This window comes from Esox lucius, chromosome 19 (genome assembly GCF_011004845.1).
Source record: "Esox lucius isolate fEsoLuc1 chromosome 19, fEsoLuc1.pri, whole genome shotgun sequence".
NCBI lineage: Eukaryota > Metazoa > Chordata > Actinopteri > Esociformes > Esocidae > Esox > Esox lucius.
In genome coordinates this window covers 3341931-3363914 of record NC_047587.1, presented here as the reverse complement: position 1 = coordinate 3363914, position 21984 = coordinate 3341931, and the positions used below count along the sequence as shown (strand labels likewise).

Here is a 21984-nt window from a genome sequence, read left to right as displayed (position 1 = left end):
CATAGCTGTCGGTTGCCATGTCTTAAGAATTTCATGGTGCAGCATGATGCGGTGTTGTGCGGTGCATTTGACAAACCTTGAAACTGTTTGAAGCTGCCTACATATTGTTAAAAGAACACTAGACCAGACCAACATAGCTACTGCAATAGTTTAAAGCTGTGTTCTAGCAAACTTTGGTACAGAATGGATAAAGAATGGGGGGAAATGTTTGATTTCGGCTTCTGACCAATCCATAATTCTCACTTAAACCACATGTACAATGCATGTGGGTAGAAATTAAGGATCAAAGTTATAAAGAGTGCATAAATAACCAACAAAAGGAAGGCATACTCCCAGGTAAATGTGTTGTCTTCAAATTGTTTTAATTTGCGTTGAGATTGAGAATTGGTTCTCAATCAGCTTCCCTGGTTAAATAAAGGAGAAGTAAAAAAATTTAAATGAATTATAATGTTTTACATTTCTTGCATTTGTGGAAGAATGTTTCCTCTGCAAACAGGTAAATGTTATATAAGGTGTTGGTAGCTAGTCAGGGTTCTTCAGAGAACCTGAGTGAAACTAATTAAATGTGTCAGTGTCATTCCTCCTGAGGTGTCTGATAAAGCCTCACCTGGAACATCAAAGAAGTGGCATGAGGGAAATGGTTGTTTTATCTCGTTAGGTCCTGTGTCGTTAAGTCGGAACAGCGTAGTGCTTGGAATTCCAGGGTGGGTTTGATTCCCACAAGGATGGGATATACAGGGTTTTGTGAATTCACTGCTGTGAGCTGTTCTGGATTAGAGCATCTGGGTCACTGAAATGTAAAATGTTGACGTGCTTTTAAAAGCCTAAATTATAAATGTTTTCAAGTGTTTCTCGCAAAAATATAATACTTGAAAGAGAGAATTGCGACGGACCATATTTCTTTTGAAATCTGCCACAAACAGGCGCCACACTATTGCCCCATCCTAACCTCCCCTGATGTTATCCCTCACACTCCGACTCCCATGATCCTCTCCTCTCACTCATCTCCTATCTGCGGCTGATTCTTCTGGCCCACCTGGTCGTGTCATTGGAAGCCCCTGGCTTAGTGACAATCAGATTCGAGGCTTTGGCCACGGGACCCTGAAGACGGACAGCGTGCGGACAGTGGGAGGTGGAGACAGAGTTTTTAATTGAAAGCTGAGGAATAATGTAGATGATGCCCCTGTAAAATCCTGTTCTGTCCCTCAGCCTTGGTTGCATGGGTCTGAGATCAGCAATGTGGGGCTGTTGGCTGTTTCAGTCATTGCTATAGTCTGTGGGGTCGCTAAATTCTGTCGAGGGATTAATGGCTATGAATTGAACCAAAGGTAGAGGACACTATGTTACATAACCCCTGCTCATGCCGAGAAGGAACCGTGCACTCTGGGATATGTGGTAAGCGTTAAAATGGTCGCGAACAAGGTTTGTTACGAGGTTATAAGGTCATGAGGGGATCTTCTGTGTGTGTTTGATGTTGGGGGGCCTGTCACCAAAGAGACTGATAAGAGGATTCTGCACATACCTGATGACCACCAATACACACACACACACACACATATATTGGCACTGTGTATTTTCAGGGTATAAAAGAGCACTTCTCCCGCATAGGACAGATAAATATATAAGAACACACAGCTGATGGGCCTCAACCAGGACTCCTAGACGAATGTGCCAGTAAATATTATGTTACTATTGGCTTGCCTCCACAAAATGATGTTGGTCACAGTTGTTTTAATCACTTGTGCACATTCAGCTGAACCCTAAAAGATCCTGGTCTCATTTGGAAATATACACTTACAGATGGACTCACTACGCGTGGTAAGTGTAAAAAATTAAATACATTTCTTAGTGGCTAATTTTATAAGTGTTTATTCAGTATTGGCATCATGTCGCCCTGTACCTGTAGGCCGTTGTGTGTGTTAGATCTGGTCTCATCAATGTGGAGATGTGGTTTCAGGTCCGCCTCTGTTGTGTTCTTACCTTGGTTCTCACCTTGCTGACCTCTCTACCTCACCTGGCCACAACAAATCAGCTGGCTCAGACTACCTCAGGTAAAACTAACCGTTTTCAACGGCTTTGTAGATTGAACTTTATATTGTCTGGCAACTGGGTCGTACATATTAGATTAGACTGGATTCAACTTTGTTGTTTATCAGTACGAGTACAGTACAACAAAATGCAGTTAGCATCTAACCCGAAATGCAAATAGAAAAGGTCAGGAAATATTAGGTATAGTGTATTAGGTATAATGTATGTTACAAGTGGAATCTATAGATGAGCAATGAAGGCAAATACAGTGTAAATGGCCATTCTAAATGAGCAACGAAGGCAAATAGGGGAGGGCAGAACATTTACAAATGTACAAGTATTAAGTTAATTAACTTCAAAAGTTGCTCTTCTGTCCCCATAAAGACCACAATTATACCTTTTGAGGGAACATTCTTCAAAAGTGTACCTATAAGAACAGAACCGTTCGTGTTTCGTACCTACATTTTTGAATGTGTGACTGCAATCAAGCAAGTTGGAGGTGTAGGGTAGTCTGTTGAAAATGTAGGGTAGTCTGTTGGAGGTCTAGGGCAGTCTGTTGGAGGTCTAGGGTAGTCTGTTGGAGGTGTAGGGTAGTCTGTTGGAGGTGAAGGGTAGTCTGTTGGAGGTGTAGGGTAGTCTGTTGGAGGTCTAGGGTAGTCTGTTGGAGGTGTAGGGTAGTCTGTTGGAGGTCTAGGGCAGTCTGTTGGAGGTCTAGGGTAGTCTGTTGGAGGTGTAGGGTAGTCTGTTGGAGATGAAGGGTAGTCTGTTGGAGGTGTAGGGTAGTCTGTTGGAGGTCTAGGGTAGTCTGTTGGAGGTGTAGGGTAGTCTGTTGGAGGTGAAGGGCAGTCTGTTGGAGGTCTAGGGTAGTCTGTTGGAGGTCTAGGGTAGTCTGTTGGAGGTGAAGGGTAGTCTGTTGGAGGTGAAGGGTAGTCTGTTGGAGGTCTAGGGTAGTCTGTTGGAGGTCTAGGGTAGCCTGTTGGAGGTCTAGGGTAGTCTGTTGGAGGTCTAGGGTAGTCTGTTGGAGGTCTAAGGTAGTCTGTTGGAGGTCTAGTGTAGTCTGTTGGAGGTGTAGGGTAGTCTGTTGAAAATGTAGGGTAGTCTGTTGGAGGTGAAGGGTAGTCTGTTGGAGGTCTAGGGTAGCCTGTTGGAGGTCTAGGGTAGTCTGTAGGAGGTGTAGGGTAGTCTGTTGGAGGTGTATGGTAGTCTGTTGGAGGTCTAGTGTAGTCTGTTGGAGGTCTAGTGTAGTCTGTTGGAGGTGAAGGGTAGTCTGTTGGAGGTGAAGGGTAGTCTGTTGGAGGTGTAGGGTAGTCTTTTGGAGGTGTAGGGTAGTCTGTGCAACTGAAATGCAGCAATGAGGTTCCCGAGGTAGACATGCATATAACATCTGAAAAAAATAGGTGCTAATACAATGCCAATTCTAAATGTGCAGTGCAGGCAAATTGAAGGTGCAAGGTGTGCATGTGCAACTGAAATGCAGGGATATCAGCAATGAGGTTCCGAGGTAGACAAGTAGTAGTTCAAGGTTCCTGAGAGGCGGTACTAAGCGGTGGGAGGGTGGCTGTGGTTACTGATGGGTCACAGAGTTCAGCAGGGTTACAGTAGATGGAAATAAACTGTCCCTGAACCTGCTGGTGTGGGAATGAAGAGACCTGTACTGCCTGCCTGATGGTAGGAGGGCAAACAGTTTGTGGCATGAGTGCGAAGGGTCTCTGAAGGGTCTCTTCACATCATACATGTCCCTGACTCATAATGCATTAGAACAGAATGATAATGAATTATGACATAATGCCTTACAGCCTATGACAATGCATTATAACTAGATGTTCATACATTATAATGAGATGACAAAGGATGTTTAATAACACATTATTTGGTCCAGTATGAGGTATTTGTGGCTGTACAGTTTGCTTTTGCAGTCTTAGAATTACTCTGACCTAGTTGTGGAAAGGGATTTAAAACAGTATTTCTTTCAGATGTGTATCTGAGATCCTCGTTCACACACAAAGCATTGAGGAGAGCAATTGAACTGACTGATGCTGCTTACACCAACACCAATGAAAGGTAAGACATTGAAATAACTTGATTTGTATGATTTGTAACAACACCTTGATTGCATTTTGACATCTCTCCGAAAGGATATTATGGTAAAATGTCGTATGACATTCACACTCCAGGGCCTGTCTTCATGAAGTTCTTGTGAAATGTTCTCAGAGTAACGTCTCTGTCTGAAGGCGGACGTGTTACCTACTAGAATAAAGCCATCCAGCGTTCAACATTGACGTTAGTGATTCGTCGATTGCAAACGAACAGCTCTTTTTGGTGAACGCTAGGAACCGAAGCGCTTAATTTCCTCAAACAACGATTATTTGCAGATAAGGTTAAAATGTATACAATAAAGACAACAGCAGGCGATCTAATAACTGGAACAGGTAAGAGGGGAACTACAACTATGTGAACGTGCATTTCACGCTCTGACATAATAGATCATATGTAATATTCTGTATTATAATATACACTCACCTAAAGGATTATTAGGAAGACCATACTAATACTGTGTTTGACCCCCTTTTGCCTTCAGAACTGCCTTAATTCTAGGAGGCATTGATTCAACAAGGTGCTGAAAGCATTCTTTAGAAATGTTGGCCCATATTGATAGGATAGCATCTTGCAGTTGATGGAGATTTGTGGGATGCACATCCAGGGCACGAAGCTCCCGTTCCACCACATCCCAAAGATGCTCTATTGGGTTGAGATCTGGTGACTGTGGGGGCCATTTCAGTACAGTGAACTCATTGTCATGTTCAAGAAACCAATTTGAAATGATTCGAGTTTTGTGACATGGTGCATTATCCTGCTGGAAGTAGCCATCAGAGGACGGGTACATGGTAGTCATAAAGGGATGGACATGGTCAGAAACAATGCTCAGGTAGGCCGTGGCATTTAAACGATGCCCAATTGGGACCAAAGGGCCTAAAGTGTGCCAAGAAAACATCCCCCACACCATTACACCACCACCACCAGCCTGCACAGTGGTAACAAGGCATGATGGATCCATGTTCTCATTCTGTTTACGCCAAATTCTGACTCTACCATCTGAATGTCTCAACAGAAATCGAGACTCATCAGACCAGGAAACATTCTTCCAGTCTTCAAATGTCCAATTTGGGGTCTTTTGCTGTTGTAGCCCATCTGCCTCAAGGTTGTGCGTGTTGTGGCTTCACAAATGCTTTGCTGCATACCTCGGTTGTAACGAGTGGTTATTTCAGTCAAAGTTGCTCTTCTATCAGCTTGAATCAGTCGGCCCATTCTCCTCTGACCTCTAGCATCAACAAGGCATTTTCGCCCACAGGACTGCCGCATACTGGATGTTTTTCCCTTTTCACACCATTCTTTGTAAACCCTAGAAATGGTTGTGCGTGAAAATCCCAGTAACTGAGCAGATTGTGAAATACTCAGACCGGCCCGTCTGGCACCAACAACCATGCCACGCTCAAAATTGCTTAAATCACCTTTCTTTCCCATTCTGACATTCAGTTTGGAGTTCAGGAGATTGTCTTGACCAGGACCACACCCCTAAATGCATTGAAGCGACTGCCATGTGATTGGTTGATTAGATAATTGCATGAATGAGAAATTGAACAGGTTTTCCTAATAATCCTTTAGGTGAGAGTAGGTCTAAAATATAATAAAACTACTTTTAGCATTTACATTAGAGATTTTTGTAGCTTTAAATTTTTTACCAGGATTTAATCAAATAAGACTTTCGTGAGTCAAAAGAGCCAAGACTTTCAGGTTAACAGAGCCAGAAGAGCCGTCTCACCAAAAATAATAGGAATGTCTGCTTTCTTATGAGGAACACGGGGTTAGTTACTCCATTCAATGTAATACATTTAAAACAATCACAAATACAGAGGGAAACGTGTTACTACTGAAGAACGTATTCCAGTCAATGTATTTATCCTACATGCATTGTTTTACAAAGGATGGGATATAACCTGCGCTGTCTACAAACACATTTCAAATGTGAAGGGTTCCAGCACATCCATTCTCATTTGAAACCTTATGACATTCTCCCTTAAAACATTTTTGACCTTGAATTGTTTGAATCCATCCTAATTCTGAGCTTGGCCTTTACCTTGCTGTATGTTGTTATGAAACTTTCATAAAAGCATCATGCTGAGCTCCATTACAATGCTGAAAAATAAAATCCCCAGCTGTTTGGGGCTGCTGTACTGAAGTCAGTTGTTCCACTTTGTGTATTTTGAAAGGATCTCTGCAGGCAACTCACAGCAAATGGAACTCAGGCGTCACCTGGTGGCCATGTGAAGTACGTCAGTTCCTTTGTGCTTCAGTTTCTATTCAATGTGGGATAACATATTTGTTGAAATATAATGATCGTCTCTAAATTTGACAGAAATCTGACGTTGGTTTCCCGTCACCAATTGGACAATGAATTATTCCAGTGAAGCCGTTGAATTGGTTCGAATCCAATAACTATTCCTATCATTTCCGATTGGACGGCAGATGACCACGTGATTTTCCCCAGGAAGAATAGTTTAGATTCTGGGTGTTAAACGGTGTCAAAAGCAGTTTTTTCGAATGTTGATCAATGCCCGATGTTAGCAGTATAGTATTTGTAAATCTTACATGAGATATTCAAGGGAAAGTCTAAAGAACTAATATTGGTGCAACCGTCATGGAGTTTGACGTGTCCGAGAACGACTCGTTCTTTCCGAAAGTCTTACCGGTATCGCTTCTCGGCCTTTTGGCTAAGATCAAGTGTAGTATCTGTTCTTATCAGTTTAATATCTGATACGTCCCCTATCTGGGGACCATATATTAAATTGATTTTTGGAATAGGGAGATGGAATAGGGGCTTGCTCCGTCCACTCCACGCATCGACCTGGTATTGCAGTACCTCCAGGAACGGTGCACCCCCTATCTTTGTACAAAAAGTAATACTTGTGATGATTTCTGAAGATGTTAGCTTAGCTTGGACGTTGCGATAGTTCTTTTATTTATACATGGAAAACTAGTTAAGACCGAGGTCCCATTTACTGTAGCGCTCTGTATGACCACAAATAAGAACATGAGATTTTAAAACATATATAAAACACAATAAACAAAAGTACAGAAGTGAAACGGTGAGTTGCTTGTCTGATGTGTCTCAATTCGAACATAAAACTGTTATTTCTTGTAGTTATGGATATCCAAATAATGTTTACCATCTGCATGCGCCTGCACATACTAAGTCAATTTAATTACCTTGGGCACTTGTGTGGGGTTAATCAACTTTATAGAGTTCGCACAGACAACTTCTTTCGCTTACGGCCATACCAGCCTGAATATGCCCGATCTCGTCCGATCTCGGAAGCTAAGCAGGGTCGGGCCTGGTTAGTACTTGGATGGGAGACCGCCTGGGAATACCAGGTGCTGTAAGCTTTTTCACCACCAGGGTGTGCTCTTCTATCATCAGGCAGACATTGACTTAACACACACCAATGTTCTTTCTGTTTTATCTAACCTATCGGGATGTTTTAGCCCATGATGTTCTGACTGTTTCGACTGACTTTGAAAACCATGACAGACTGTAGGCTGTATACTTTGTAGTCAAGTTTTAAAACTTCGTTTGGACATTCTTATGATCCATACCTCATATTAACCAGACCATGTGCATTAAATATTTTCCTACAGTCTTCCTGCTGTGGAAAGATGTCGATTTTGTAATGAAGTGGACGCTGTGGGGTTAGGGATCAAGTTATTGTTGGTCATTCATATAGGTTTGAACACAGAGGGAAGTCAAACCGACGGCCATTCTCCAGTGATTCGGTTCTCTTGTTATTTTGTATAAAATAATTTATATCTTCAAATATAACCGGTAAATGTAACTGTACTCGTTAGTTTTCAAATGTTGCTGTAAATGCGTGTCATTCAACACGATTCCTCTCATTTTCTATTTGAGGACGGATAGCCACGTGACTATGGAGGGATGACCTCGTGACTTTGGAAACTGCAATTATTTTACGTTGCTACAGTCAAGGGTGGTTATTCCCGATGTTGATCAACTCACAATCTGTTTTATCGATATATTTTAACAATGGCTTCAGAAGTGGCTGTAAAAAACAAACAAACATTATTTGGTGATGATCTAACCGTAACGGAAATCGACATGTCCGAGAACGGCACCTTCCTTCCGAACGTCTTACCGGTATCGCTTCTCGGCCTTTTGGCTAAGATCAAGTGTAGTATCTGTTCTTATCAGTTTAATATCTGATACGTCCCCTATCTGGGGACCATATATTAAATTGATTTTTGGAATAGGGAGATGGAATAGGGGCTTGCTCCGTCCACTCCACGCATCGACCTGGTATTGCAGTACCTCCAGGAACGGTGCACCCCCCTCTCTTTGTACAAAAAATAATAATTGTGGTGACTTCTGAAGATCATACCTTAGCTTGGAGGCTGGGATAGTTCTTTTATTTATATAGGGAAAACTAGCTAAGACCGAGGTCTCATTTTACTGTGTGTGGTGCCCTGTATGACAACAAATAAAAACATCAATCAATCAATCAAATTTATTTATAAAGCCCTTTTTACAACAGCAGTTGTCACAAAGTGCCTTACAGAGACACCCGGCCTTAAACCCTAATGAGCAAACAAAAATAGTGTTGAATTTCAGTGGCAAGGAAAAACTCCCTAAGAAGGTCGAATTTTAGGAAGAAACCTAGAGAGGACCCAGGCTCAGAGGGGTGACCAGTCCTCTTCTGGCTGTGCCGGGTGAGATATTAAGAGTCCAATTGGAATAATAAATACATTTCTCTGGGCTAAATCCAGAGTCTATTTGATTTTAGACTAGGTCAGAAATATGACCAGGTGGACAAGGACAGGAACAGCAACAGGCCCCCCAAACCAGGTAATCCGCAAGTGTGGACCAGGACCTCATCTCCTCCTAAAATGTTAAACTGGAGGAAACTGAGAAAAGTTAGAAAGTGCATTCCTCATATCCCCCAGCACAATAATATAGCAGCGTAACACCTTGGAACTGAGACGGGGGGGTCCGGTGACACTGTGGCCCTACCCGGGGGAGGCCCCGGACAGGGCCCAACAGGCAGGAAATCAATCCACCCACATTGCCAGGCATCAACCAAAGGGACACCCACCAACCGCAACCCCCCTGAATGAGGGCCGAGTATTGCCAGCAGAGTACAGCCCAATTGCACAGGTGCGCAACAGACAGTCAACAACAAGCCGGTGACTCTTCCCCCGAAAGGCATTGGAGGGAGGGCATCCCAGTGGCGACGAGAGCCCACCTGGCAAGACAGCAAGGGTGGACAGTATCAAGCCTACTGGTCACCTTCACGCACCCGGGCCAGGCTACACCTAATTATAAACCGTGCTGTAGAGATGAGTTTTTAGTAGACACTTGAAAGTTTGCACTGAGTTTGCATTTCTAACCTTAATTGGCAGATTATTCCACAGGAGTGGAGCTCTATGAGAAAAGGCCTTGCCGCCAGCTGTTTGTTTAGAAATTCTAGGTACAATTAAAAGGCCTGCATCTTGCGATCATAGGTTACGTGTAGGTATGTATGGCTGGATCATTTCAGCGAGGTATGTAGGAGCAAGTCCATGTATTGATTTATAGGTTAAGAGTAAAACCTTAAAATCAGCCCTAACCCTAACAGGCAGCCAGTGTAAGGACGCCAGGATAGGAGTAATGTGTTCAAATTTTTTTGTTCTAGTTAGGATTCTAGCAGCCGTGTGCAGCACTAATTGAAGTTTATTTATTAATTTGTCTGGATAACCAGAGAGAAGAGCATTGCAGTAATCTAGTCTAGAAGTAACGAAAGCATGGATAAATTTTTCTGCATCAGTTTTTGATAGAAAGTTTCAACTTTTTGCAATGTTTCGAAGATGAAAATAAGCAACTCTTGAGACATATTTTATATGAATGCGCCCGATCTCGGAAGCTAAGCAGGGTCGGGCCTGGTTAGTACTTGGATGGGAGACCGCCTGGGAATACCAGGTGCTGTAAGCCTTTAAAATCAGTATGGTGTGCTCTTTCCATACATTGGAGTTTGGGCGATGGCAGGTATAACATTGAGAGAAGCAGAATCTTTTTTTAAATACTCAAGAGATATTTGAGAAAGGCGATTCTATTAGTTAATGAACGGAGGAACGTTCTCTGCTCAAAAAATGAAGGGAGCACGTAATCATCACACTATAACCCCAAGTCAGTTCAACTTCAGGGATAAAACATTTCCAGTTAGGAAGCGTAAGCGATTGTGAATCAATGTCACTTGTCTTGGTGCAAATGAAAGTGACAACAGTTGCACTGGAGAGGCAATAGCAAGAAAACCCCCAAAAGGGGACTGTTTTGCACGGGGTGGCCACAGACAATTGCTCACTCCTTATCTTTCCTGATTGATTCTTCTCTAATTTAGCAATTTGCTAGTGTCCTTGTCAGTACTGGTAGCATGAAGCGGTACCTGCAGCCCATTCAGGTTGCACAGGTAGTCCAGCTCCTTCCAAATGGCACATCCATACGTGCCGTCACACAAAGGTTTGCTGGGTTTCCCAGTACAGTTTCATGGAGGAGACACCAGGAGACAGGCTGGAAGGGCATCAACCCAGAAACAGGATTGGTATCTGCTACTTTGTGCGAGGAGGAACAGGAGCACTGCCAGAGCCCTACAAAATGTCCTCCAGCGGGCTACTGGTGAGCATATTTCTGACCAAACTGCCACAAACAGACTCCATGAGGGTGGTATGAGAGCCCGGCGTCCTCTAATGGGATCACAGCCCTGCACCGTGCACCACAATTGGCCAGAGAACAGATTTGGCAGGTCTGCCATTGGCACTGATGAGAGCAGGTTAACACAGCAGATGTGACAGACTTCAAAGAGTTTGGAAATGCCGTGGTGGGTCGCACAGACCTCCACATGCTAGCCAACGGTACCCTGACTGCTGTTAAGTACCAGGATGAAATCCTCAGACCCATCGTCAGACCTAATGCTGGTGCAGTGGGCCCTGGGTTCCTCCTGGTGCAGGACAATGCCTGGCCTCATGTGGCCAGAGTGTGTAGGCAGTTCCTGGATGATGAAGGTATTGATGCCATTGGCCCTCACGTTCCCCAATGTAAATCCAATTGAGAACCTCTGGGACATTATGGATTGGTGCATCCAAAACGGCCAAGTAGCGCCTCAGACTGTCCAGGAGCTCACTGTTGCCCTGATCCAGATCTGGGAGGAGATCCCCCAGGACACCATTGGTCATCTCATCAGGTGCATGCCCAGATGTTGTCAGGAGTACATACAGGCACATGGGGGCCACAAACACTACTGAGTCACATTATGAGTTGCTGTGATGAAATTCATGCAAGTCGGTACAGCCTGTGATTTCAATGGTTTCGGTGTGAGTTTGAATCCAGCCCTCAATCATTTGGTGATTTTGGTTTCCACTGACCATTGTTATATCATTTAGTTCTCAATGAATTACACAATGTACAATAAAGATTTTGATCTTTAATAATTTAGTTAATTGAGACCTGATGTGTGATTTAAGTGTTCCCTTAATTATTTTGAGCCACGTATAATGCTAATTCTGAATTAAATTCTTAAAAGCTCTTAAAAAAGGGAAAATGCCATTTCCATAGACACATAGTAACCCTGGTAAATGGATGCAACTGGAAGATAGTACCCACATACGCCCATGAAAACTTTTGTAGATAGTACCCGATCAGGCCATATAATGATGACTTACTGTCTAACCTTACATTTTCCATTTATTTACAATTTGTGCAAAGCTATCATCATTGGGGAACTGTGAAGCCCTTCCATGCCTTCAAACATGTCATAAGGACTCATATAACTTTGTTCATATAATTATTTTCTGTAATTTAGTCTTTTTTGTTATTAGTGATCTTTTCAATAGTTTTAGAGTCTTCTTATGACATTTCTTCAGCTTGGGTTAAAAAGAAAAAGGTTAGGACCAAATAGGAAAAAAATCCAATCAGAAAAGGGTTAATACCAAATAGAAAAAAATATCCAATCAGAATCTTTCTTGGGTTGTCTTTAGGCAGCTCTGTTAGAACTGTAATTGACAAGTATTTTCGACGTCACAAAATGTTTAGGGCACAAAGACCACTGAGTGAAATAAGAGGATTTGGAGCTAACAAATAAACAACTTGAATGCTAATGAGAAAAAAAACATGCATGACATAAAAACATACATTATTCACTTTTAATATCATAATTGAATATTAACTGATTAGAACTGATATGTTTGAATCTGTTTTATATATATTATATCTACTTCAACATTTTTAAAGATTCTGGAATCTGTTTCATTTTAGAAGTTTTAGTTGGGAGCATTCACATGACGACAACATCAGGTAACATTTTGACAGTTAAGTAACGTTAAGGCTAGCTAGCCAGAAGGATGACATTACCTCAGTCACCCAAAAGTAAATCGCGAAGTCTACTTGAACATCACAATCAGCTGCGCAAAAGAGTACGGCCAAAATAAACAAATATAATAATGTATTTATGCGCGGTGCAAGCTGTAATATAGTCAATATTGTGCACCAACAAAAATTCCTACGCAGCACGTCACTAACTCTTACACAAATAACTCTAATGTTCCTTGGGCACGCTTAAAAGAATAACTACAGCCACCCCATGTGTTCGTGAACACCACATGCTTGTTATGTTTATTACTTCTATTGCCTTTCCCCCAGCACTGACAATTGCTGATAATTAATTTAATTGAGTAGAGTGTACTTAACTGCTGTTGTAAAATATATGCAGTTACTGTTAGTAGCTGTGGATAAGAAGGTCTGCTCATTGACAGAACTGTACCTGTAAACGCTTCCTTATGCTCCCTAATGCTCCCTAATGCTTTCTGTCTGCCTGTCTGTCTGAGAATACATATACTGTCCTTCCAGAGTGAAGACGTCTCTACGAGATGGGGCGCTGAGACCCAGTGACCTTCTGGCCCAGTTCAAACAGGCCGGACCTCAAACCAGGAGGCACATCAGAGCTGCTGAGTTGCTGGACACCACAGTGGAGCTGCTCAGAGAGATGGTCTACACCAGCACCATGGCCGAGGCCAACTCAACTGGTACTACATAAACCTAACCCCTGTCCCAGTCCAACCCACCTGGTAATACATAACCCTAAACCCTGTCTCAGTCCAACTCGCCTGGTACTATATAAGCCTAACCCTTGTCCCAGACCAACCCACCTGGCACTACATAACACTAAATCCTAGCTTAGTCCAGCCAACCTGGTACTATGTAATTGTACATCAGCAGTACAGTTTTAGTAATTCAGTATGGTTTGGGGTCATTGGAATGTTTGGGGGTCATTGGTATGGTTTGGGTTCATGTTTCCTCCAGCTGACCTGTTAAGTGAAAAGGACATGGAGGTTTTGCTGCAGGCTACAGGATGTTCCTCTGAGTTACTGAGACCCCTCTGTAGGACTGACTGTCTCTCTGAACGATACCGCTCCTTCACTGGGGAGTGCAATAACAGGTCTGTCTGCCTGTCCGTCTTTCTGTCCGACTTTCTGCCTGTTTCTGTCGGTCTGTCCATCCTGTCTTGCTTCCTTTCAGTTTGGTGTTTGTAAAGTTTGATTGACTGTATATTGGTGAAAGGGAGGATGAAACATTTCCCTGAAATGTTTAATCTGATGTGGAGTTTTATCCGTTGGTGACCTCTGGGTGACCTCTGCAGACAGCACCCTAAATGGGGTGCAGCCAACACCGCATACTCCCGGTGGCTCCACCCAGAGTACGAGGACTTCAGAGGGGCCCCCCGAGGCTGGGACCCAGAACACACCTACAACAACTTCACCTTGCCCCCAGTAAGGCTGCTTCTTCTGACCTCAAAAGTGGTGCACTCTGGGAAAGACCTAGTAGTCTGTAGTTCATCAGCTGTCACAACTCATCAGTAACAACACCCTCCCTTCTGTCTCCTAATCCCCCGTCCTGCCTCCACTCCCCCCTCTCCCCCCACTCCCCCCTCTCCTCCCTCCATCCTCCAGGTGCGCCTGGTGTCCCAGGAGGTTCTGCTCACCCAGAATGATGACATCTCCCTGGACACGTCTCTGTCCCACCTGCTGGTGGAATGGGGCCAGTGGATCGACCACGACCTTGCTCTGACCCCACAGAGCCCCAGCACGTCCGCCTTCAGGACCGGGGTGGACTGCACGCGCACCTGCAGCCGAGACACACCGTGCTTCCCCATACAGGTGAGACACACCGTGCTTCCCCATACAGGTGAGACACTGTGCTTCCCCATACATTTCTGTGTAATAAGTCACGTTAAGTACTACTTCTGGTAAAGGATACAGAGCAAAACTCACATCCCTGTCGTGTCGTGTGTCCCCGTCCCGTCCCGTCCCCCAGATTCCGCTGTCTGACCCCCGCACCGGTATCCAGAGCTGTATGCCGTTCTTCCGTTCCGCACCCAGCTGTGTGGGCGGGGCCTTGGCCGGGACCCCTCCTCACCATCACCGGGAGCAACTGAACGCCATCACCTCATTTGTGGATGCCAGTATGGTTTATGGTAGCTCCTCCTCCCTGGCCGCAGCACTGAGGGACAGCTCCTCTCGTCTGGGCCGACTGGCCCTCAATGACCAAGCCTCAGACCAGGGCCTCGCCTACATGCCCTACCTGCCTCGGCTGCAGGGACACCTGGATCCCTGTGGGCCTCGTAGGGGCTCTGTAGACAACTTTACTAGAGAACAGGACAATATTACATCCTGTTTCCAAGCAGGTAGGGGCAAGCCACTGGTTAATGTATTTACAAATGTATAAAAATTTTTACATCAATAGATGTTGTTTTTTACAGCTTAGTTGCCCTAAGGGAAGAAGCAGGTCTCAGCTCATACCATAGAAGCAGAATTGTTTGATCAGAAATCTCCCTTATAGTCAAAGTTGAGTGTACCTATAACTGTTGCTTATGTACATGTCATGAGTGCATTAAACACACAAACATTATGAATGGATTATATATGCTAAGAATGTCTGATTAAACTTTTATACAGATGCCCTTTAAGTGTCGCATATATAATGTGTTGCCTAGGTGATTCACGGGCCAATGAGCACCTAGGGATGATAGCCCTCCACACGCTGTTTCTGAGGGAACACAACAGACTGGTGGAACAGCTGCACCTCCTCAACCCCCACTGGGGCCCAGACACCCTGTACCAGGAGGCCAGGAAGATCATTGGGGCCATACACCAGGCACGCACTCACAGTACAGACACGCACGCACAGTACAGACACACACAAACGTTTAGTTAATCCAACCTTACCCTAACCTGAGCCCTAGTCCTAAACTTAACCTCACCCAAACCCTAATCCTAACCTCAATAACTTCACATTCATGCCTAAAATGAATGTAGCCCTAATGCCTAACCTTATCCTTGAACTTTACCTGTAATGCCGAATCCAAATTCTAAAACCAACCCCAAATCTAACGTCTGTGCAACACCTGTCCCCAAGTGTAACCTTGTCTGAAGAAATCACAGTTTGGGGGATTTCTGTCCCCGTTATATAGTGAAGTCAAAAACACACGCACATACGAATCACCAGACCAGGTTACCGAAGATGTTTTGCTAAGATAAAAAAAAGTTTGAATTTGTAGTATTTTCAAAAACAAATCTCTTTTTGTCATTATAAATATGTTCCAACCAACGAAAGAGTTCTCAGGTCTGACTCTGGCCACCTATCTCTCCTGCGTGCCCACTCCCCTTGTCCTCTGACCCCAATGTCGACCCCTGCCCTCCCCATGTCCTCCGACCCCCAGATCCTGACGTGGGAGCACTACTTGCCCAGGGTCCTGGGTGAGACAGCTACCTCTCAGCTGATGCCTACTTTCAGGGGTTACGACCCCGAGACTGACCCCAGCATTTCCAACGTCTTCTCGGCCGCCGCCTTCCGCTTCGCCCATGTCACCGTGCAGCCAGTCGTAGCCCGCCTGGGCTCTGGGTACAGCCTCTCCCCGGAGCACCCGTCTCTCCCACTGCATCACTCCCTCTTCGCCTCCTGGAGGGTGGTACAGGAGGGTTAGTCTCAGTGCTGCATTACAGTCCCGGCCTACTGGAGAGACACAGTTGTACAGTGTAATACCATAATGGGCCTTCATTCAGTATCTGCGCACTGACGTTTGTGTGTTTTGGCTCATTGTAGTTTCCTTCACCTCCCCCCTGGATCTTGACACAGAGACCTAATGTCCTGTTGTCGTCTTCAGGGGAGAAAGTCTGATATTAAGTTTTGAGGGGATAATTACATAAACGTTTCTCAAGAGCAATTTTTGAGGGGACACCAAAAGTAGTGCTGTAATTCTGTTTTAGTTTGCACCCTCGGGTTGCTTGCTACCGTAGCTCTGCAAATTCAGCTTTTGTGTGTGAACCCTACCAACATAAAACACATTTACTGGATTAGCTTCACGTTAGCTGCATTGAGTGCCTTTCAGATTGCAGACACGAACACTGTCACCTTGCCAGCTGAGGAACACTACATACACTGCATTCCCACACGTGCACTGTACCTTCCGGATGTGCCACTGCTGAGGGATGGGGGCAGTGGATCAAACCATTATGAGGCAAGGGGCAGGGGTGTCGCAATGTTTTGAAACTTAAACCCGCTTTGAGTGTCTATAATCAGCGCAAGTGCTTTCATTGTGTCTTATTACTATTATTGAAATTACATAGTTATGTTTACATTTAAATATTCGGGGGGACAAATCATAGTTTCCCCCGGGATTTCCACCTATGGTTATATTATTTTTGTGTTATGTTCAATGCCTGTATCAGGGTCAGGGCCCATTCATCGCTGGACCTCCAGGCCAGTTCTGATACATTTTTCATTGCAACCCATCTAATCAGGGACTTACAGTGGATATAAAAAGTCTACACACCCCTTTTAAAATGCTAGGTTCTTGTGATGTAAAAGTGAGACAAAGATAAATCATGTCAGAACCTTTTCCACTTTTAATGTGACCTATAATGTGAACAATTCAATTGAAAATCAAACTGAAATCTTTGAGGGGGACAAATGAAAAATAAAAACCTTAAAATAACCTGGTGTACGCACCCTCTTATAATTGGGGTTGTGGCTGTGTTCAGAATTAACCAATCACATTCAAACTCGTTAAATAGAAGTCATTACACACCTGCCATCCTTTAAAGTGACTCTGATTAATCACAAATAAAGTTCAGCTGTTCTAGTAGGATTTTCCTGACATTTTCTTAGTTGCATCGCAGAACACCATACCCACAGTGAAGCATGGTGATGGCAGCATCATGCTTTGGGGCTGTTTTTCTTCAGCTGGAACCAGGACTTTAATTAGGGTGGAGGGAATTATGAACAGTTCCAAATACCAGGCAATTTTGGCACAAAACCTTCAGGCGTCCGTTAGAAAGATGAAGAGGAAGTTCACCTTTCAGCACAACAACGACCCAAAGCACACATCCAAATCCACAAAAGCATGGCTTCACCCAAAGATTAACGTTTTGGAATGGCCCAGCCAGAGCCCAGACCTGAATCCAATTGAACATCTGTGGGGTGATCTGAAGAGGGCTGTGCACAGGAGATGTCCTCACTATCTGACAGATTTGGAGCGCTTTTGCAACGAACAGTGGGCAAATATTGCCACGTCAAGATGTACCATGCTAATAGACTCCTACCCAAATAGACTGAGTGCTGTAATAAAATCAAAAGTAAAAGTATTAGTTTAAGGGTGTGCACACTTATGCAACCAGGTTATTGAGTTTTTTATTTTTCCCCCTCAAAGATTTCAGTTTGTGTTTCAATTGAATTGTTCACGTTATAGGTTACATTAAAGGTGGAAAATGTTCTGAAATGATTTCTTTGTCTCATTCTTTTACATCACAAGAACCTAGCATTTTAACAGGGGTGTGTAGACTTTTTATATCCACTGTATTTATACCTGAGGCACCAGGTGGGGGCTAATTAATGATGAAGTAGAACAGAAAACCAGCAGGCGATGCATTGACCTACAACAGCAAAACGCATTAACTGTGAATCATACATCTTGTTTTAGATGGCATTTCTGATTAACCAGGAAAAAGATCAAAGACTTACCACCTTTTTGCCACTGTAGGGCAGTACTGTCCCTTTGTGTTTGCTGTGGCAGCACCATTTCACCGAATGCACCATCCCTCCCCAGGGGGTATAGACCCGATCCTGCGTGGGCTTCTTCTCTCCCCGGCTAAGCTGCAGCTGCCGGGTCAGATGATGGTTGAGGAGCTGACGGAGAGGCTGTTCCAGGCCCAGGGAGGCCTACCTCTAGACCTGGCAGCTCTCAACCTGCAGAGGGGCCGAGACCACGGCCTGCCAGGTAGCCAAAACCGAACCAGAACCTTTGTATGCGGAGTGGACCCACGCCCAGAGCGTGACTTCTGTTGATATGCTACGTCAATATATCCACGTAAATACGACCGGAATGCTGGTCTTCATTAGGGGCGTTACCAAACCCTCTTCTTACCCCTTTCCATCATCCACCAGGTTACAGCTCCTGGCGTGCCCTTTGTGGCCTCTCCGTTCCCAACACGACCTCCGACCTGGCAGACATCCTGGGCAGCCCCGGTCTAGCGGAGAAGTTCCGGTCGTTGTACGGGACGCCCCAGAACATTGACGTGTGGGTCGGGGCCATCTCAGAGCCTCCTCTGGCTGGGGGCCGTGTGGGGCCCCTCCTGGCCTGCCTGCTGGCCCGACAGTTCAGAGCCCTAAGAGACGGAGACAGGTGAGGTGGCCGGGTCACCCGACACGGTGTCGTTATAAATGCCAGGGTTGTGGGTTCAATTCCCAAGGACACAGATGAACAAGTAGAGCCGTGAAAAACACATGACAGATGATGCCCAGTAAGGTTTTTCTCTTAAGCTTCTGTATGTCTGCCTACCCATGATGCAACCTGCCAGGTTCTGGTGGGAGAGGGAGGGTGTGTTCACCGGGGCCCAGAGAGCAGCCCTCCACGCCGTGTCTCTGTCCCGCATCATCTGTGACAACACCCGCATCGCACACGTCCCCTCCGACCCCTTCAGGCATACGGTCAGCCCGGACGACATGCTCGCCTGCAACCACGCCCTCATCCCTCACCTCAACCTCTCTGCATGGAAGGAGCCTGACACAGGTAATACTCATAGCCTAGCAACTCCCTCATCCCTCACCTCAACCTCAACCTTCTTCCGTTTAATTTGTCTTTTTCCTCCCCTCTCTTCAGATCCCAAGTGTGGTTTAGTCCCCAGGCTAGAATCTGGCTTCTCAATGCTCTGTGACTCCACCATCTACTACCAGTGTGCTCCAGGCTATCAGCTGATTGGTCCTTCTTTGGTGACCTGTGACCCCAACAGTCAGCTGTGGAATGCAGCACCCCCAACGTGCCATGGTAAAGTGTGTGTGTGGTGAGATGTGTAAGAAAATAATGTAATCACGCTGTAGAAGAAGCTCTGTAAGTCTTGTGTTGTGATTGGCTGCAGATGTTGATGAGTGTGCCGACCAGCCAACCCTGTGCCCCGAAAACAAAGATTGCCTTAACACCCCCGGGTCATACATGTGCAAAGGTAAGGTACTTTGAAAACCGGACCACCAAAGGACAACAATATAACTGATGGACTATAAAGATAATACAACAACAATATAATTAAAGGAATATAAAGATAATACAACAATAATGTAACAAGAGGACTATAGAGACAATATAACAACAGGACTATAGAGAGAATATTACTAATATAACAACAGGAATTTAGAGATAATATAACAGGACTATAGAGACAATATAGCAAAAGCACTATAGAGATAATATAACAACTGGATGATAGACATAATATAACAACAGGACCATAGAGATAATATAACAGGACGATAGACATAATATAACAACAGGACTATAGAGACAATATAACAACAGGACTATAGAGACAATATAACAACAGGACGATAGAGACAATATAACAGGACGATAGACATAATATAACAACAGGACTATAGAGATAATATAACAGGACGATAGACATAATATAACAACAGGACTATAGAGACAATATAACAACAGGACTATAGAGACAATATAACAACAGGACGATAGAGATAATATAACAGGACGATAGACATAATATAACAACAGGACTATAGAGACAATATAACAACAGGACTATAGAGACAATATAACAACAGGACGATAGAGACAATATAACAGGACGATAGACATAATATAACAACAGGACTATAGAGACAATATAACAACAGGACTATAGAGACAATATAACAACAGGACGATAGAGACAATATAACCATAATCTAACAACAGGACTATAGAGACAATATAACAACAGGACTGTTGAAATAATATAACAATAATACTACTGTGATAATATAACAACAGGACTATAGAGATAATATTACAATAAAATAACAATAGGACTACAGAGATAATATAACAACAGGCCTATAGAGATATTATTACAATAAAATAACAACAGGACTATGGAGATAATATAGGAATGTAATAACAGAACTATTGAAAAAATATAACAATAATATAACAACAGGATTATAGAGATAATATAACAACAGGGACTGTAGAGATAATATAACAATAATATAATAACAGGACAATAGAGATAATATAACAGGACTGTATTGATAATATAACAACAGGGACTGTAGAGATAATATAACAATAATATAACAACAGGACTATAGAGATAATATAACAGGACTGTATCGATAATATAACAACAGGACTATAGAGATAATATTACAATAATGTAACAACAGGACTATAGAGATAATATAACATCAGGACTATAGAGATAATATAACAGGACTGTATTGATAATATAACAACAGGACTATAGAGAAAATATTACAATAATATAACAACAGGACTATAGAGATAATATAACCACAGGACTAAAGGAGTATTGAGATAACAGCTTTCCTCTGTGTGTGTGTGTGTGTGTGTGTGTGTGGTTTGTATGGTGTGTGTGTGTGTTGTGTTCCAGAGCCGGACCAATCCTCGCTGTCAGCAGTCTCTGTGGTCTCTGCAGTGATAGCTGTGGTTGGGGGCGTGGCCGTCATCTTCATGATATTGACCTGCTACAGAAGGTACAGGTACGTCATTAGGACCTCACGACTGGTCTTAACATGTTCGGGACCAGCTGATTGGTTCTTCATCCGTAATCAGATTCAGGCCAATTATTTTGTGTGTCTGATCCTGGGTAGCTCAGTTAGACCATGGCTGTGCAGTAACATGGACGTTGATTCAGATCCAAAACAAGAAAGTAATAAAATATACACACATATAATATAGCATATGCACTCACTACTCTAAGTCACTGGAAACTGATGGAATGGAAAATAACTTTTCTTGTTACAAAGTATACATTAGTTTTTTTTCTACTGACACAATCATGCCATATACTTTATGTGGCAAATGTTTAAGTATAACATTCTGTTCTCCAATATTCCCTTCTTTTCTTAAAACATTCTCACAGGCACTTTCCCAAGGCAGAACCAACAAGCGGTGGTTGCTGTAAGAGGGAGAAATAGTCAAGCGACATCTCTGGAAACGTGGTCTTCACGCATTTCATTACGCTTCAGTATTTTTATGGTTGTTTATAAAATGTTACATCCTAACAGTATACAGCTGAATGCATTGACATTATATCTAACTAGAAGTTATTTGTTAGAAATTAATCTGAAATGGCTGAATTCTGAGAGCAATAAAGTTATGTTGTAATGTGAAGATGTTATGTTGGGCCACAGATAATTATACTGTATAAACTTCAGTCAGATTACACTCAAAAGCCTGATCTTTTCTTTTAACATCTTTAATCATTTACAGCTGTCAGAATCAGAATTTGATCTGTTAAGAACCAAAACAACCTGTTAGAACCAGGGCAAGGGAAGGAAAAAAATAAGAG

General features: G+C 43.5%; 1 protein-coding gene and 3 non-coding genes across 4 annotated transcripts; all 4 read left to right on the top strand.

Moving 5' to 3' along the window:
* Positions 1-6724: 6724 nt before the first annotated feature.
* On the top strand, positions 6725-21877 carry epx (eosinophil peroxidase). The gene is made up of 15 exons (XM_034288161.1): positions 6725-6807; positions 12971-13146; positions 13424-13559; positions 13761-13890; positions 14071-14277; positions 14435-14804; positions 15114-15274; positions 15840-16098; positions 18225-18395; positions 18563-18800; positions 18976-19187; positions 19278-19442; positions 19534-19617; positions 21064-21172; positions 21556-21877. Exons 1-15 carry the CDS (start codon positions 6725-6727, stop codon positions 21608-21610), a joined length of 2556 nt encoding a protein of 851 aa, XP_034144052.1. The 3' UTR covers positions 21611-21877.
* On the top strand, positions 6778-6968 carry LOC114829653. The gene has a single exon (XR_003777533.2). It is a non-coding gene; the product is annotated as a U2 spliceosomal RNA (small nuclear RNA).
* On the top strand, positions 7352-7470 carry LOC114829630. Its single transcript, XR_003777516.2, has one exon. It is a non-coding gene; the product is annotated as a 5S ribosomal RNA (ribosomal RNA).
* LOC114829652 lies at positions 8239-8429 on the top strand. Its single transcript, XR_003777532.1, has one exon. It is a non-coding gene; the product is annotated as a U2 spliceosomal RNA (small nuclear RNA).
* Positions 21878-21984: the final 107 nt, after the last annotated feature.